At 38.9% G+C, this 18,774-nt stretch overlaps 1 protein-coding gene across 1 annotated transcript; it reads left to right on the plus strand.

Annotated features, from left to right (window-relative positions):
* The first annotated feature begins 3,155 nt into the window (after window positions 1–3,155).
* Window positions 3,156–16,164, plus strand: LMOD3 (leiomodin 3). The gene is made up of 4 exons (XM_065886099.1): window positions 3,156–3,285; window positions 3,747–4,064; window positions 6,481–7,854; window positions 15,784–16,164. The coding sequence occupies exons 2-4, from the start codon at window positions 3,771–3,773 to the stop codon at window positions 15,808–15,810; spliced, it is 1,695 nt and encodes a 564-aa protein (XP_065742171.1). The 5' UTR covers window positions 3,156–3,285; window positions 3,747–3,770; the 3' UTR covers window positions 15,811–16,164.
* The last annotated feature ends 2,610 nt before the right edge of the window (window positions 16,165–18,774 follow it).

The following is an 18,774-nucleotide window of genomic DNA, read 5'->3' on the forward strand; positions in this document are numbered from 1 at the left end:
GCAAGATGGAAGTTAGCTGAAGCGGCACCGTTACAGGAATTTCTAAATGTGTGTGATCATCAAAAACATTTGGTCACCAGAATAGAATTTGAATCTGAAAGCTTACAAGCAACAATTCCAATCACTTTCTGAGGATAGCTTCACACTTACATGCAAATGGTGGGTTTTCTATTTATACACATTTCCATCTAAAAGCCTCTGAGTTGCTCTCTATAAGAACAGCAAGATTTTTTAAAGCGCTTTTGTTTATTGCTGTTAATATAATGGTTTCTATCATGGAAGTGGTTTATTAAATGTATTACATTTTACAATTGCCTTTGTTTTTCTTTAAATGTTTCTGTGGTTACCCATGAAATATGAGACTTGTAATATATAACATCGATTGAGGGTTTTACTCTGTGCCATGCACCATCCTACTTAATTTCCATATCTATATCTAGTTCAGTATCTATCTGTATCCTCACTTAGTTCCCTCATTAATTGAATATGATAAATATTACAGTCAGATCTCTTTTATATGATGAGGAATTTGGGTTAAGTTGGCGAGTATCACATAGTTACTAAGGAGTGGAACTGGGGTTTGAATCTGGCAGACTAATTCCAGATCTTCTGCTTTTATATTTATTTATTTTTTATGTTTTATTTTTTTTGTGGTACGCGGGCCTCTCACCGTTGTGGCCTCTCCCGTTGCGGAGCACAGGCTCCGGACGCGCAGGCTCAGTGGCCATGGCTCACGGGCCCAGCCGCTCCGCAGCATGTGGGATCTTCCTGGACCGGGGCACGAACCCGCATCCCCTGCATCGGCAGGCGGACTCTCAACCACTGCGCCACCAGGGAAGACCATTAGTGATTTTTAAAAGAAAAAACCCATGAATTAAGTAAATAAGTTTGGGAAATATTGAGCTAAATAAATGGATTTCTTTCACATATGATTTCTCAGAGTCTCTAAAAGCTCATGTGTTTTACAAATCTCTAAAAGACAACTGCAGAATATAACATTTCCAAACCTCCTTGTACACAAAACTCTTTTTGGTACAGTCTCTTTAGACCACTGTTTTGCAAGCTCCGTCTCTGAAATGACGGTCTGCAAATCAGTTGTGTAAAGTGGTCTACCTCGCTGCCTGCTGAGGCCAAGCTTTTATTTCCCTGTTACAGGACCAGGATGAAAGGAATCCTCACAGGGGAGAGGTCAATAGTAAGCTGTCACTATGCATCTGTGTTCTTTATTTTAAAATGATCATTCAAGTAAATTGGTAATATCTTTCTGGTGAATAGTTTAGCCATATATATGAAAAGCCTCTCAATCTTGGGGTGTTCAAAAAAAAACCACTGGGGTAGCAAGAAAATAGTAGCACGTCCACTTAAAACTTCTCACATTTAATTTTTTTGCATATGTTTTGTTATATAGATGTACATATAAATTTAAATTCATTTATATTTATAAATGTTATAAATTTATATTGAAGAATAAGTTGACATATATTGAAGAATAAGTTGACAATGTGTGTTTTATATTTATGTATAAATATAATTATAAATTATGTATAATATTGGAATAGTAACATATATATAATTTGCAAATAACTTAATATATGTGTATTAGGGATGGGTAATAATAATATTGAGGGGATCACTTAGCCATACATGTAAAAAGCCCTTAATTTCCTCATTTTCTTTGACCCAGCAATTTCACTTCTTGGAATATATTCAATTTATCCTAAAGAAATAACTTTGCATGTGTATTAATATTTAACTACAGGGGATATTTATTGAAGAAGTGCTTGTGAGCATTGAAAGCAGTCCAAATATCCAATAATTGGAGATTGGTTACATAAATTATGGTACTTCCATGTAAAGAATCTTAACAGGGAGTTATTAAAAATTATGTAGTAGTAGGGCTTCCGTGGTGGTGCAGTGGATAAGAATCTGCCTGCCAATGCAGGGGACACGGGTTCGATCCCCGGTCCGGGAAGATCCCACATGCTGTGGAGCAACTAAGCCGTGCTCCACAACTACTGAGCTTGTGCTCTAGAGTCAGCCAGCCACAACTACTGAGCCTGTGTGCCACAACCACTGAAGCTCGCGTGCCTCGAGCCCGTACTCTGCAACAAGAGAAGCCACCGGAATGAGAAGCCCATGCACCGCAACAAAGAGTAGCCCCCGCCTGCCACAACTAGAAAAAGCCTGCGTGCAGCAATGAAGACCCAATGCAGCCAAAAACAAATAAATAAATAATTTTTAAAAAATTATGTAGTAGTAGAATATACTATAACCTAGAAAAAAAACATGATTTTGTAAGTCAGAAAACAGATGACAAAAGATTATTGAGCTCATATGACTGTAAGAAGGGACTGACTGGATTGATGAACCAAAATGTTAATGATGGTAGCTCTTAATGGTGCAATAAGAGGAAATTTTAAATTTCTTTATGCTTCCCTGTGTTATCCTAAGTTTTGTACAATAAATATATATTTTTGAATAAGCATTATGTTCATAAGTTTCAAAATCTGGCAATTATAAAAGGGTATACAGTAACAAAGTCTTTTTTCCTAGTCCTGTCTCCCAGACAACCCATTTCTTTCTCCAGTAGCATCCATTTTTATTGGATGCTACTGTTACTGGTTTCTTGTGTATCTTTCCAAGGATCTGTTGATAAAATCTGTATATATACATATATTCTTTTTACCCTTTATCACACAAAGAACATACAATACACTATTTTGTAGTTTGCTACATTGAATAATCTTGAGCACCTATTATTTCACCCATGTGGGAGTGTATCTGTAGGATACATTCCTAAAAGTGGAATGGCTGGTCAAAGAAAATGTACATTTGTCATTTGGATAAATATTGCCATATCGTCCTCTGAAGTTATGAAAAAATCTTTTCATGATTTCTTCCAGTACTTTAATGGTTTGGGTTTTTTTTTAACATTTCAATTTAGATCCCTTTAAATTTTTATCCTGGCTTAATGGATACTTAATAAGAAAAACAAATTATTTAAAACATTAAACTCCTCACTCATAGTGGAAATTCAAGGGCTCGTTGTCCCCATCTGTTAGATCACAGGATCTAGATGCAAATAAGGACATCTTGCAAAGGTTCAGTTTACGCAGCGGGTAACATAGCCAGACCTCTGCTCGGCTGTGTGCAGGTTTATTTCCTTCCAGAGTCTCATGGTAGTGAAGAATCAAGCCCTGAGAGCTTGATTTCCACCTGCATATGAATTTTTCACTTCAGTAGAACTGAGGTCGCTGTTTGGATTTTCCTCCTGAAATATTGTAAGTTGCTTTCATCATTTAAATAAAAAGAAGTGGCCTCCCCTGCAGTACTGGGGTATGCGTGTATGGGCTGCATGACTTAGTGTAGGACAATGTGAGAGCACATAGGAAGAGAACTAATTTTACTCCTACAGGGAGTCTGGAGACCTGTTACTCGCTGGCAAACCTAAGCAGCTGTACTGAAATGTCAGATGGATTTGCACAGCTGACTCAAGTTGCCGAAAAGAGAGGAGCATAGTAATTCCATAAATTGACCCTCTCCAGCCAAGCCCTGCTTAATATAGTTACGGCTTGAGCTTAGCGGCAGTCACTCCTAGAGGCTCAGCAAACACCACTGGGGTTCTTGGGGGAAAAAAAAATCTCTCAAGGTGGTGTTGACCTGGGACGCTTGGTAACTGGGGGAACTTCTTGAGAGTTTTTTCTTTTTTTAAATCTTCTTTGATTATTTCTCCTTTTCTAATAAAGTATAGAAAAGTATAGAAAAGAATCATGTCGGAACACAGCAGGAATTCAGATCAAGAAGAACTCTTTGATGGGGAGATTGATGAAGATGAAATCTTGGCCAACTTGTCCCCAGAAGAGCTTAAGGAACTGCAGTTGGAAATGGAGGTGATGGCCCCTGACCCCAGGCTTCCCGTGGGAATGATTCAGAAGGATCAGACTGACAAGCCACCAACAGGGAACTTCGACCATAAATCTCTCGTTGATTATATGTATTGGCAAAAGGCATCCAGACGCATGCTGGAAGACGAACGTGTTCCTGTTACCTTTGTGTCATCCAAGGTAACTGGGGATTTGTATACAACAGAGAAATGGCTGCCTGGGCTGGGCTGGCACGTGTCCCTGTTGTAACTGTCATTTCTCAAGACTCTATGTTTTGTCGACGTTTATAGATAAATCAGAATATTTCATCCTACGCCAGATGGGAACTTTCTTTAACACTTACATGGTATAACTGGGAGGAAAAAGTGGTAATTTCTTGTAAATATCTCTTTAAAAAAATTGCCACGGGGTTTCTTGTGCAGGAAAGCCTATATTCTGTAGGCATGATACTTAATGAATTAACTCATAACCCAGAAGCATTTGTCCTTTATGCTTTTTTTGGCTCACAGAACCCTTTAGGAAGCCAAAGAAGGCTCTCCTTTCTCTCCTTCCATCACATGCATACACATACAATGTTACACATACAATCTCAAGGGTGTCACAGTCCCCCTGAAGTCCAGCCACAGGCTCTGCAATTAAACCAAGTCAAATAACCAAAAAATCCAGTATTACCACAGTACATTGGATATCAGTGGTGAATTTAGAAGTTGATGATGTTAAGCTCTTTTAAAGATAGTTCATTCTTTAAACATGTTCCTTATATGAAAAGTAGAATTGTGGTCCACTCTGGACTTGTATACCAGCATATTGTTTTAAATGTTTCACTTAAAAATGACTTGGCAAAAATAAGACAGAGATCCCCACAGGTAAAGTCTCTTGTAGTTATGCCTGCTAATATTGATATATCTTGTCACATTACCATCACGCTGGCTATAATTTTAGGAAAGTTATAAACTGATTTCATGGCCAGGGGAGTTTAAACATGTACTGCACTCAAGAAAATGAGTTGCTGGCTTGATCAGGTTAGAGTGTAAGGTACAATTTGCAGACATTTTACAACTAGAGTAAAAGCCGGTTCTATATGAACACCAATTTCAGAGGAAAAAACAAAGTGGGTACTTTTAACACTTTTTCTTCCTTTGGTATAATTTAAACAGCTTGATAGTTGGCTCCCCCTGCTGAGACAAGTGAGAAATGCAAAGGTAAAGGCTTCAGAGTTAAGGTGTCAATTGTCAATTCCAGCCTATAATGTTATAAGCAGTAAAATCAAGTTCTTATTTTTTTTTAAATTACAGGTTTATTTTTTATTGAGATAACATTGGTTTATAACACGATGTACGTTTCATGCGTACAACATTATATTTCTACTTCTATATACCCTACAGTATGCTCACCACCAAAAATTTAGTTTCCATCCATCACCATACAGTCGAGCCCCTTTACCCATTTCGTCCTCCCAAGATCAAGTTCTTACTCAGATGAGCCTGTGTGTCAAACTGCTACATAAGCTTTCAAAATGACACCTATGAGGTACACATACATTTTGGGAAAATGTGCTAATTGATGTGTAAACATTTAATAAACATTATTGATATGACTGTCATTTTCCTTCCCAGACTAAGCAGTTGTTTCTAAATCTCTACTAATCCTGTCCCCTTTTGTAGCTGGCTTTGCCTCCTAGACACTTTCCTTCCAAAGGAACTGGACTATAAAGCCTGTCCCTGGAGTATCCAGGGTAGTTTTCCCAGAGCTGAGCAAACAAAAATCAAAGTTTAAGGGTTTTGTTATGTTCCAAATATCAAACTGCTTTCATTTTCCCCACAGTATCTTATTTTCAGGGAAACTTGTTGTACACATTACATTAGATTGGCAAACATATTATGTAAATTTTGGTTAGGGCAATAAGGAAATTATTGTGTAACACAGAGCTATTGAATACAAAGATGCCTATTCAGCTATATACAAAACAAAGACTTCAATGAATGGATAAATCCATAAGGTTTTCAAAACAAATAATTTTTAACTGCTTCTGGAACTGAACCCCATCTTTAAAAACAATCGAGGGTCTGAAAACAAAATTAACTAGGCTTAATTTTAACACAGGGGATGAGAAAAACACAGCCAAAAACTGTGTTCGTGCCTGTGTGTGCCTATAAAAATTTATCTTTATTTTTGTTGTATTTGCTTGAAAAACTAATATGTGTACTTGGTTTTAAAAAAACTTAGTCTAGAATTATATAACGTAACAAGTGAAAATCCCCTCAATCCTTCCTTTTCTCAGTTATCTCAATGGTTACCTCTCTTCCTCAGAGATAAGTACTTACTTGGTAAGCATTACAAGTCTGTTTTTTCCTACACATTTAGAAGCTTTGATATATATTGTGTGTATATATGTATACACATAAATACGTAAACAAATGGAATACTATGCCTACAGCTTAGTTGCTTCCTTTTTTCACTTAGTAATAAATCTTCTTATTCTCTCCAGTAAATAGTGCTGCTCTTCATATTTCTATGTGAAGAAACCCTCATGACATGTATTCTAACCCTCATAAACCCTGCTATATGTTCTAACCCTCATAAACTTCTCTTTTAGGGAAAAACTCAAGAACAGCATGAAGAAATAGACACAGGTAATAAAAATGTGTCCCAGTATTTAAAAGAAAAGCTTAATAATGAAATCACTGCCCATAAAACGGAATCACAGGGCAGTGACAATGTCCAAGAAACAAATAATGAAGATAACGAAGATGATGTGGAAGATGAAGAAGATGAGGGAAAAGAGGACAGTGAAGAGAGTGAAGAGAAAACAAAAAGAGAAGAGGAAGGTGAGGTAAAGGAGCAACTCAGAAATGGTGAGAACAACAGCCAACAGCTAACTGATAAAGTAACCGAAGAACAGAAAGACAGACCAGAGGCCCAAGAAAAAAGTGAGAAAAAAATATCAAAATTAGATCCCCAAAAGCTAGCTCTAGATACCAGTTTTTTGAAGGTAAGCGCAAGGCCTTCCGGAAACCAAACGGACCTAGATGGGAGCTTAAGGCGAGTGAGACAAAATGACCCTGACATGAAGGAACTCAACCTGAACAACATTGAAAACATCCCCAAAGAAATGTTGCTGGACTTTGTCAACGCGATGAAGAAAAACAAACACATCAAAACCTTCAGTTTAGCCAACGTGGGTGCGGATGAGAACCTAGCATTCGCCCTGGCCAACATGTTGCGTGAAAACAGGAGCGTTACCACTCTTAACGTCGAGTCCAATTTCATCACAGGCAAGGGAATCGTGGCCATCATGAGGTGTCTCCAGTTTAATGAGACACTAACCGAACTTCGGTTCCACAATCAGAGGCATATGTTGGGCCACCACGCTGAAATGGAGATAGCCAGGCTTCTGAAGGCAAACGACACTCTCCTGAAGATGGGCTACCATTTTGAGCTTCCAGGTCCCAGAATGGTGGTAACCAACCTGCTCACCAGGAATCAGGATAGACAAAGGCAGAAAAGACAAGAAGAACAGAAACAGCAGCAACTCAAAGAGCAGAGAAAGTTAATAGCCATGTTGGAGAACGGGTTGGGGCTGCCACCTGGGATGTGGGAGACGCTGCGGGGACCAGTGCCCGATTCTGGGACGCAGGAGTTCCTCCAGCCTCCTCTTCCTCTTCCTCCTCGACCTCCCAGCTCCCACGCAGTCCCCTTCAGTCGACAAAATGAAATGACGAAAAAGCCATCGCACGCTCCAAAGTACAGGCCGGACACTGACACCTTCCGCATGGTAAAGCTAAAGAGGATCCAGCGCAAATCTCGGATGCCGGAAGCCAGAGAATCAGCTGAGAAAACCAACCTCAAAGACGTGATCAAAACACTCAAACCAGTGCCGAGAAATAGGCCACCCCCGCTGGTGGAAATCACCCCCAGAGATCAGCTCTTGAACGACATTCGTCACAGTAACATCGCCTATCTTAAACCTGTAAGTAGGAGGTGGGAGAAATGGTGAACACACACCACGATGAATGTCTCCCATCTCTCTTCCCTGCTCATTTGGACACCAGGAGACTGTCACTAACTGAGGGAAATCTGTCAGCATTACCGGTAGATCTAAATGATTGGTTATCCTCAAAGACACATCTATATAACTATATATATATAGTTATATAATTATATATATAGTTATATATATATATATAGTTTTATATATATAGTATATATATATACTATATTATATATATATTTATATATATATATATATATATAAAGACACATCTATATAACTTCTGTAACGATGGTACTAATAGCTAACATCTATTGAGCACTTACTATGGGCCAGATTCATTATATGAATTAACTTTTACAGTCACTTTAACAACCCTATAAGGCACGTATTATTATTCTCCCTGTTTTATAAAAAGGAAACTGAGGATTAGGGATGTTAAAAAACATGTCTAGGAGAAACAGCTCAGAAGTGGTAGAGTTGACTTTGAAATCCAGTTCTGAGTCCAGGGTCAAGCTTTTATTCACTCCAGCCACACAGAGCTGACACAAGCAGAGATCCCCAGGAACCTGCTGCAGGAATAAGTAAGAGTGAGGCCTAATTAGGCCAATGTTTGTAGATGAGTGCTTCCATAGTGCTTGAAAAAACAGTTCTGTTTTAGTAGATGAATGGAGACTACCTGCAATTGCGATTATACTCTTTATTTTTTAGGTGGGCGGAAAATAATAAACTTCAGATTAATACCTCTATGAATAAATGGAGCTTTAAAATATTTTACTATTATTTCAGTTTTCACATTTACTATGATTCACTATTACTCACGCTGATAGGCGAAAATGTTCTATTCCTTGCAGCTTAAGTTATAGAAATAAATTTTTTTATAGTCATTACTATGGCGGCATTTATGGAGGCTGAAAGGTGCGTGTCCAAAGACCACAGGTGGTTGATAATTAACTATTGTTTTAAAATCTAGTATGTAATTTAGCCAAGATATTACATTGACAAAATAGTCAATATATTATTTCATCATAGAGGGTCAGTTTTCGTCAAGATGTTTTAAACAGGTTTCCATGTAAGCTTGTTCTTTTTCTGCTTTTAAAGAGCTTTATATTCTCAAACAATACAGGGAATTCCTTGGCGGTCCAGTGGTTAGGACTTAGCACTTTCACTGCCGAGGGCCCAGATTCAATCCCTGGTCGGGGAACTAAGATGCTGCAAGCCACATGGCGTGGCCACAAAAAAAGAAAAAAAACCCAAACAACCCAATATAATTGGTTCTTATTCATATATACACATGTATGTTCCTTATTCCCATCTCCTAGTAATGCACAATTGACAACATTTCAGCATTTTATTCTTCTGAATCAAAGATGACTTTCAACTGTGATTTAGAGGGACTCTGATTCTTCTTGGGGCAGGGGGCGGGGTGACAGCACTAGCGGTCACATGAGATCAGGCAAGAGGCCTTTGCCTGCCCTTGGGCACAACATCAACACTTTTTGTACCTGCTCTTCTCCAGGCAGCCAGACCTCTGTAGGGGGTGGATCAGGGTGTTGTTTTGAGAGAGGCTAGTGCTGTCACTCTGTAACCAGTTGTCAAGGCAAATCCAAGATGCCTTGGTGGCTAGACAATCAGAAAATGACATTAAGAGGAATCTTTTTTTTTTTTTTTTTGCGGTATGTGAGCCTCTCACTGTTGTGGCCTCTCCGTTGGCAGAGCACAGGCTCCGGATGCACAGCCTCAGCGGCCATGGCTCACGGGCCCAGCTGCTCCGCGGCATGTGGGATATTCCCAGACCGGGGCACGAACCCGTGTCCCCTGCATTGGCAGGTGGACTCTCAACCACTGCGCCACCAGGGAAGCCCAAGAGAAATCTTTTTAAAATCTGCATTAAAGGTGGCACGTGGATTCAGAGTAGACAAGAGAATGAAGTTTAAATGATCATCTGAACCCACTCCCTGCCTTCTCAGGGAATGTTCTGCTGAGCAAATCGGCTTTCCCTGGAGTTGGCTGCATTTCATCCATCTGCTTACCCATTACTGCAATAAATATTGGTATAGCGCTGCCATGTATCAGGCACCATCAGCAGGGAATAGGACAGGTATAGTCTTAACTTCATGGAGCTTCCAGTGTTGGTTTTATCATTTTTACAGTCAAGACACTGCCTTTTAGTCAAGTGAGAACACTTCAGCTTGGGGTCTAGATTCTAGAGCAAAAGGCATTAAGGTAAATTCATGATAATCATTACCAAAATGCCACACCCTACTAAGTAGTACGTTTTTCATTTTCAATAAATTCTAAAGTGCTATCAGGTTTTTAAAAGAATTATTTATTTATTTATCTCTGGCTGCATTACGTCTTCGTTGATGCGCGCCATCTTTCTCTAGTTGCAGCGAGCGGGGGCTACTCTTTGTTGCGGTGCGCGGGCTTCTCACTGCGGTGGCTTCTCTTGTTGCACAGCAAGGGCTCTAGGCACGCGGGCTTCAGTAGTTGGGGCTCGTGGGCTCTAGAGCTCAGGCTCAGTAGTTGTGGCTCACGGGCTTAGTTGCTCCCTGGCATGTGGGATCTTCTCGGACCAGAGCTTGAACCCGTGTCCTCTGCACTGGCAAGCAGATTCTTAACCACTGTGCCACCAGGGAAGTCCCAAGTGCTATCAGTTTTGAGTTGTGTTTTGTTTGTTTTTAATGTCCGCTAAGGAAGAAAAATATGCAGCAAAGTGAACTCTGACACGGTTTGTGAATGGTGGTCTTGCATATCAGCCTTTGCTTTGCAATGTCTTTTATCTATGCAAGGGACTGGCATCTTCTGCTTTCATTTGCCTGGCTTGGCTTGCAACAGACATCTCTTGATATGTATCTCAGATACAAAATGTCATGCAACTTCATCAATGTGGTCCTTTAAAATGCTCTGCAAGAAAAATGTGAAAATGCATTGTCCAACTGACAAAAATTCACTTGGCTGACATCAATTCGCTCCCTACTGCTGTGTTTTTGCGCCTTGCTGCATACATGATAAATGTCTGCTTTAATGCCGACTCATAGTGTAAGCTCTCTTAAAAGACATTTTTTATCTTTTAATTTGAAATCATTTGAGACGTGTGGAAGTTCAAAACAGTAGATTCTTACAAGCCCAACACATTTTGTCATATTTGCTTTGTCACTCTTTAAAGGGTAGTTTAAATGGCAATACATTTGCACGTGTGCAATTCCAACAGGGCACAGAGCTCAGTGGAAGTGCTGATGGTATGAAAACCTACACTGTGTGCTCCCACCTGCAGCCAACTATTGTAAAACACCGTTGACTGTAAGATGCTTTCTGATGTCAGGGATACGGAAACATCGAAAAATGTGCATCTTAGACTCAGTAAAAAGCTGTAAACGCCATCAGTGGTGATATCACAAGATCCCAGCAGAAAGGGCTATTTTTGGCTGGTCAAATGAGACACATCCGCACTCACTTGAAGGAGGTGAAACTAAAGGTTATGGGGTTTTTCCCCCCCACTTGTGTTGGAGGATAGAGATGCTCTCTAAATCCCTGGATTTTCACATATGAAGTTAAAACCCAATTTGGAAATCTTATAATTGTTTTTACTGATGCTCCTAACTAAAACATTGAATGTCCATAAACATACATAGAAATTATTTATTTTTAAAGGAAAAATGATTATTTTTTCTCTCATGGACTTGGAAATATTATTTTTCTATTTTCTAGAGCATAGCTCATGAGGTAGTTTATATTTTAAATTTGTATTTTTTCCTTTTAGTGTTTATTCTTTCCCAATCTCATGCTTCTGGCTTGGGATCCCTGAAATGAAGTTTCTAGCAGACAATGAAGGGAAGTCTGTACACTTGCTTGGCTCAAATGCTACCTCTTCCAAAAAGCTGCCCATTTAATTCAGTTTAAGAGAGATGTATTCTGGGGGCCAGGTATTGAAAACTAGTGGACTATAAGCCCGATTTGCAGGCCTGTTTTGTTTGGCTTGGGTATTGTTGTACGAGTTATAAAATATCACATGATAATATGCAGATACCTGGGAGCATTTGAAACATCAGATCCAGCCACACGGGGCCTGCATGTGCATGGCACAAATAAGCTGGATCTGTGTTGACTTCTCCCTTGAGATAGGTAATGGACTCTCCAGTTTTTCCTCAGTCTCCACCATGCCCTACTGCCTAATCCCTGGCCTTTTTCACTCATTTACATTACTTATTTGACTGCTGCAGAATTTTTTGGTTTGTCACGTTGTTCTTATTGTTTTTAGCTATGTTTTAAAAGTCTTTGTCTTGTCTAACTGAATTTACTAATCGCTCATTTGTTTCCCTCTGAGTTGATAACTCTGAGTCAATGTGATGCCAGCCCAAAACAAAGATGTTAGGCTTGTACGGGCTTATCCCTCCCTGGTAAATGTATGATTTCCTTTCCTGTTTAAAAATTTGGTGGTCCGCTCACTGCCTACCATCCCAGATGAGTATCTGTACTTTTCATTGAGATAAAAATCTTATCTGCAGCAACTATTCAATGTACTGAGGTCAACTGCGTTTATATCATATGCCACTTTTGGTGCCAGTCAAACACGGTAACTATTTTAACATTCAGTTAATTTTACTTTGGGCTCACCTATGTGTGTCTGGACTGGTTTCACCTAGGTGCCTAAAGACATGATTAAATTTCTCCTTCAGAAAGATTTCAGTATAATAATTTCCCGAGCAGCCTTAATTAGCCAAAAGACTCCATGACACATTAGCAGTTGTTATGATTACAAAAATGTAAGAACATAGACTCCTGAGTCTTCATCTCTGGCCATTTTTTCTTTGCCTCATTTATAAAATATCCTGTTTCTTTTGAAGTAGGATCTCTAGATTCTGTCCTTTTGCAGTTTTCTCCTTTTTCCTATCTTAGCTTCTCCCTCTGTTTCAATTATCACATAATCTAGGACAGTCCCCAAATTTCCCTTTCCCTTTAGATCACTCAGGGTTTTCTCAGTACCTTCATTCAATCTGTCCCCAAACCAAGCTTTTCCTTTCTAGATCTAGTTGTTGTTTCTGGTTCCCAATTTTCCATGCTGTCTCCATTCTCTCACACATTCAAGTCTGAAGCCTCAGAGTTCCCTTCAGTTCCTTTCTTTTTTTCTGTCCCTTTTTTTCCTTAAAAAAAACCCCCAAAACCCAAGAACCCAAACCTACCAGAATCTCTAAGAGCCAAGGCCAAATCTAGATCAGAGCTTTAGAAATGTTATACTCTTGACAGAGGGAGTCTCCACAGGAGAAAGCAATGTGATGTTTCAAACTTATCTCAGAAGAGCATAAGTGGGCTAGAATTATACAGACCAAGAACTGCCCTTCCCTAATACCTAGTGGAAAAAAAGAGTTTTTGATGTACAACTTTTCTAAAGTCTGTGATAGTGATTCCTAAAATTTAGCATGCATCAAAAGAACCTGGAAGGCTGAATATAGATTACTGAGCCCATCTCTAGAGTTTCTGATTCAGTAGGTCTTGGATGGGACCTGAGAATTTGCATTTCTGACAAGTTCCTTGGCAATGCTGATGCTGGTCATTTGGAGACCACACTCGGGCAACCACGGTTCAGTGACATCTATGGCAAACCATACCTCCTGAATTTTTCCCCTGAAGGACCTTCTTTCCCTCTCTCCCCACAACACTTTGCTCAAGTTATTTATTTTCTATCTCTGTCTTTCAAAATATATCCAACAGGCTCAACTCAACACTTACAACAAAAGAAATGAAACCAAACATCAGTGGTGAATACCCTTCCTGTCTCTTTCTACTGCCCCTCACTTGTACCTCTCTTTCAGCATCTTCCACATGGTGCCTTAAGTTGACAGCTCTTACAGGCACATTGTAGGTCTCCTAGTGGATTCTGAGTTCCTCAAGGTAGGTCTTCCTCATCTATGTCCTGGACACCCATTGAGGTGTTGGTCCAGAGCAGGAACTGCAGTCACGTGTGCTGAATTAAACAACCCCTGCTGAAATGGGTCTTCCCATCCTGCCCAATTGCTCCCAGTCTCTGTGGGTGTATGTACGTGTGTGTGTACACTGTGTAATGCTATACACACGCACTTTTTAAAAAAACTAATTTTAACCAACAGGTGAAGGGGGAACAGGGTCCCCTAACAATAATGCGAATTGATTCTTGTTTGTTGGAAGTTTTATATTTTTGTAACATCAGATCTAGCTATCTTTTCCTTTATGGTTTCTGTCTTTTGTGTTCTGCTTAGAAATGGCTTTTTTGAACCTTATTAAAATATTTGCCTATCTTTCTTGCTGCTTTTAGAACTTTTGGTTTTTTAAAAAAATATTCCATATTATAGATGAATTAAAGGGTTAGATGTTAGAAGTAAGTAGGAAGCAAGAAGTCTATTTTATTTCTTTGCCAAGTAGCTAACCACTGATCATTTAGTGACCCATTCTTTTCTCCAGTGATCTGAACTGCCAGTTTGGGCATATTTTAAATTAGTTAATATGTCTCTGGGTTTACTATGTTGGGGCATTGCCACGTTTCACTTTTCAAAGTATTTTTATTAATTTGGAACCCTTCTATGCATATAAACATATATCAGGAATAACATACTATAAAAATATTTTTTCCATTCAATAATACAAAGAACACAGTTTTGACTATTGGTTACAGCTCTGCAGTTATTTTAAATAACTGGCGTTATATATTTTGTTTATTGGTGGTGTTCGCTGGTGGTGTTCACTGTTGGATGACCCTTACTAATCTGCAGTCACACCCCTCCTCTCCTGAAAGTCTGACACTAGGGAGGGAGAGAGTCGGAGCACATGGAGGACCCTCTGGTTTGAAGGCTGTGCAGGTAGCAGCAACACATCCCAAGTTCTCTCCAATGGGCAGGATGTTGGGAAACCTTTTTACGCAAAGGTTGTGGGCAGAGAACTGGCTAAGAGGGTCCGTGGTAGATGGCCAAAATGGTTCCTCACGTTGGCAGGTGGACACAGGCCACAGAAGGAGAGACATTTTAAAGTCATTATTATACAAACTCTGAGTGTCCTTTGGACTCTGTCAGTGTTCTCTGAAAGGCACATCCATGATGGATGAGTCATTCTCCTAAAATATAACAGCACTTGAAACCCGTTAAGAGCTTACCTTTAAGTTGTTCCTGTGAAACAAAGCTCAAAGTTGATTTGCACTCAGACTTACGCTACTCTTTTGCAATTTTTTTTGCCCTTGGGCGTTCTCCAAATACTGTTGTAATATTTGGTGAGTATCACATTAGGAATGTGCTTTAAAGAGGAAAGACCAGTTCTTAAAAGAACGTACATTTTATATTCTTATGGTGGTATTTGTTTGGTGAGTATTTCAATACTCAGGAAGGCATTGAAATCAGGCAGATCTAGGTTCAAATCCAGCTCTGCCACTTCCTAGCCCTGTGACCTGAAGCAAATTGCTTAATCTCTCTGAGCCTGTTCCCTCTTTCCAAGGTGGTTGTAAGATGAAATGAGGCAATGCTTTCAAAAGAAGTGTTAATGTTGATCACTAACTTGTATTACTTAATCCTTATGGTAGCCTTGTGAACAAGATACTGTTACTGTCATTTTATAGCTGAGAAAATTGATGCCCAATGCCATGCAACTAGTAAGTGCTAGTTCCAGGATTTGAAACAGGCGGAGTCCAGTACCCACCCTCTTGTGTATGTGATAAGCTTCCTCACGTGCTCAGAACCCCTGGAGCTGTTGCGTCATCAGTAAATGCCCACTTCACGGTGGCTGTGGCTATTATTGTTGTTTTATCATGATCTGAGGGGTCTCTCTGGCCAGAATTTCTAATCTGCTTTACACCCTTTGAGGCATGTACATTTTGTCATTTTTGCTGTAAAACACTTGAATATCTAGGATTAATTTTTCTCCTCTTTTCAAATGCTTAAATCACAGGTGCAGCTGCCAAAAGAGCTGGCATAAGGGGCAACAGAATAATCTCGGAGAAGAAGGAATTGACATAATGACTCTTGGATTAGAGTTTGGAGACTGTTTCAGCAGCATACTTCTGGATCCAGGTGGTGGAACTGGGAACATTGCTAACTGATATGCGTATTTTGTAAAAGGCTTTGGCCCGTGACAAACTAGGGGCTGAAAAGGCAGGGGGAAGGAGATAAAATATGAATAGTCAGGGCAAGATTTTCTACTTCCAATCAGTTGGAGTGACTTAGGTGAAACTGAGTCTTCTAGCAGAAGTGAATTTTTTCGTAAACATTTGCTTTATTATTGCTTTCTTCTGGTAAATAACAATAAATACTGTAGCGGTGTTAACTATTATATTCCCATTTTTTTCTCCTTCCGTCTGCTCTGCTGTAATTCAACACACAGTATCTTAAAGCGAACAGAACATGTTTCACTCTGTGGAAGTGTGAAGGGTGAATTGAACTCCAGGCCCTCCAGATGCTTTGAAATGGAAGAAATGTTAATTGCCTCCTCTTCTCTGGAGAATCAGTTGTGATTTCCGGTTTCCAGCCCTGCCTAGGTTTCTCTCTTGGCCATTTTCCTGTGTGTTGGGATATACTTCTGATAGGGGTATCTGTGAAGAGCAGAACGCTTAAGCCATGGGACGCGGAGAAAACAGTGTTTCCAGAAAAACGACCAGGGAAAACAAATGCTGCTTATATATAAAAACTTCCCTGTTTCCACACGTATAGAGACAATGGGAGACAGCATGCTAGTTTTGTTAAAAAAAAAAAAAGCAAAAGAAAGAAATTATGAATAATATATTCACTGAGAAGCTTTAGGTTTTAGCTAAGTATGTATATATATATACACACATAGATATATTTTTAAGTTTAGTCTGTGAATGATCTTGATACTGTTCTTGTCAAAAATCTAAGGAAACTTGCTCTAGGATGAACCTTGAATTCCTTATCCTATCATTCAAGGCCCTCCATTGCCTGTTTTCAATTTAGTAATTCAGTCTTATCTGCCACAGATTCTTTATACTATTCTTTCACCTTTGTTTTGTTTTGTTTTTTAATTTTATTGAAGTATAGTTGATTTACAATGTTGTATAGATACTATGCTTGATAAAACATCCTCATGCTTTTGCTTCCATTGACCCTTCTATGGAGTATCCTGAGAGAGTCCCCAAAAATCTTCCAGACAGCTCCATCCCCAGTGTCCTTTCTTTTTCCAAGTTCCTAGAGCCCATAATTATCCATTCAAGTCTCTAGGTGCATAGAATCTGAAATTTTGTACTGAAGTGGCATGAACCTTAGAAATCAGGAAATCACGCTTTTTCTGTCTTCGTCACCTGAGCAAATAATTGGCACCTGCCTTCTTTCTCTTTTTATATAATCCTAGGTGGTACATCACAGGCAAAACAGGCTAGGAGAGAATGGACTTAATGGGGACAAACAATACATTATTTTGAAGGACAAGTCATGGGAAAGAAATATGGTGTTTCCACTTTTTAAAGATAATTTAGTGGGTACAAAAGTATCCAAATTTAAATAGATATAGTTTTCAATCAAGTAACTAATTTTAGAATGCCCCAAGGCTGAGAGTTTTGTTTTCTCTTACTTTACCATTTCTATAAAGCATCCTTGCATACAAAGCCAGATGGTTTAAAAAACACTGCGATAAATAAAACTTTTAGAGTACCTAGCATATTCTGCATTTAAGAGGCTAAACTCTGATGGGACAAAGCACTCTGAACATCTTTAAGCTTAATGTGTATCAGTGGTTGAAGTTCTGGAAGCTCTTATGTGTTTGCTTATACAGCAACAGTATTAATAAATAAGCCAGGAATTTCAAAAAGTGTGAATAGTCCTGAAAGAGGACGTTACTCTTAGATGTGCAAAAAGGAAAGATGATCCAAATTCAAATTTACTGCCTCATTACACAGGTTTTGCTAAGAAACAGGTGAAGCCATTCATAGTATGCTTTTTTTTTTCTATTCACCCACTCCCACCTTAAAAATCTTAACTGAAAATTTTAACTTGTTTTTAAAGTGAAATAATTTATAGCATTTCCATGCTAGAGTTTTCTATTATATTCTGACTACCAACCATTAGTAATTGTAATGAGTATATTTTTTTCATTCACGTCGTCACTTTCTCCAAATTTATTGCATTTAGTCCACAGATTTCACCATGTACAAAATGGGTCTAAAATATGTATAAGCCCATGCCAGGTTTAAAAAAGGATTCCATTAGTATTCGGTTTTATTCTGGCTGGAAATTAATAAAGTATTACAGTTTTATTAACAGTATTTGAAACACAAGCTGTTTTTTGCTGCAGAGAGAATATTTGCCTGTTTATAGGGCTGTCACTGAGTTTCTCAGACATTTAACACAGATGCACAGTAAATAAAGTCTCACCCCCCCCAAAAAAAATCTTTGATAAATTTTATTCATATTTGGCTATGGGTACAAATTCTAGGCCATGTATGTGAAGTCATGGTGATATTGCTTTGCTAGAGAGAAAGGCTGCAGGTTGGCTAAGAAATTAAAATGCAAGAAAAAAGCAGGAGCAGCATATGCATTGCTTCTTATTCTAGGACATACAGGGTCTCTTCAATGAGTACTGCTCCAAATGTCTTCCTAATTCCATGCTAGGGAGAGCTAAATATTTTCTATTCATCTATGAAATCACGCAATTGGCAAGGAAAACATGTTGTATCATCTATTTCTAAATACATGGGAAGTGAAAGGAAGAAAGTAATAGAAAATATAAACTCATGCTATCTTAATTCTAATGTCTAGCTATAAAAACATATAACTGTACCAAGTGCTGTCTAATATTTTTATGAACTGCAGAAGCTGTTGATCACTCCCATTTTTGAAGGTCTTTTTGCTTGGTCATCTAAAGATGCTTTTCAGATTTCAAAAGATCAGCTATTATTGTCCTCTTTCTGCCCCTAAGGAATTAGTAAAACGC

Source organism: Phocoena phocoena, chromosome 10 (assembly GCF_963924675.1).
Source record: "Phocoena phocoena chromosome 10, mPhoPho1.1, whole genome shotgun sequence".
NCBI classification, from domain to species: domain Eukaryota; kingdom Metazoa; phylum Chordata; class Mammalia; order Artiodactyla; family Phocoenidae; genus Phocoena; species Phocoena phocoena.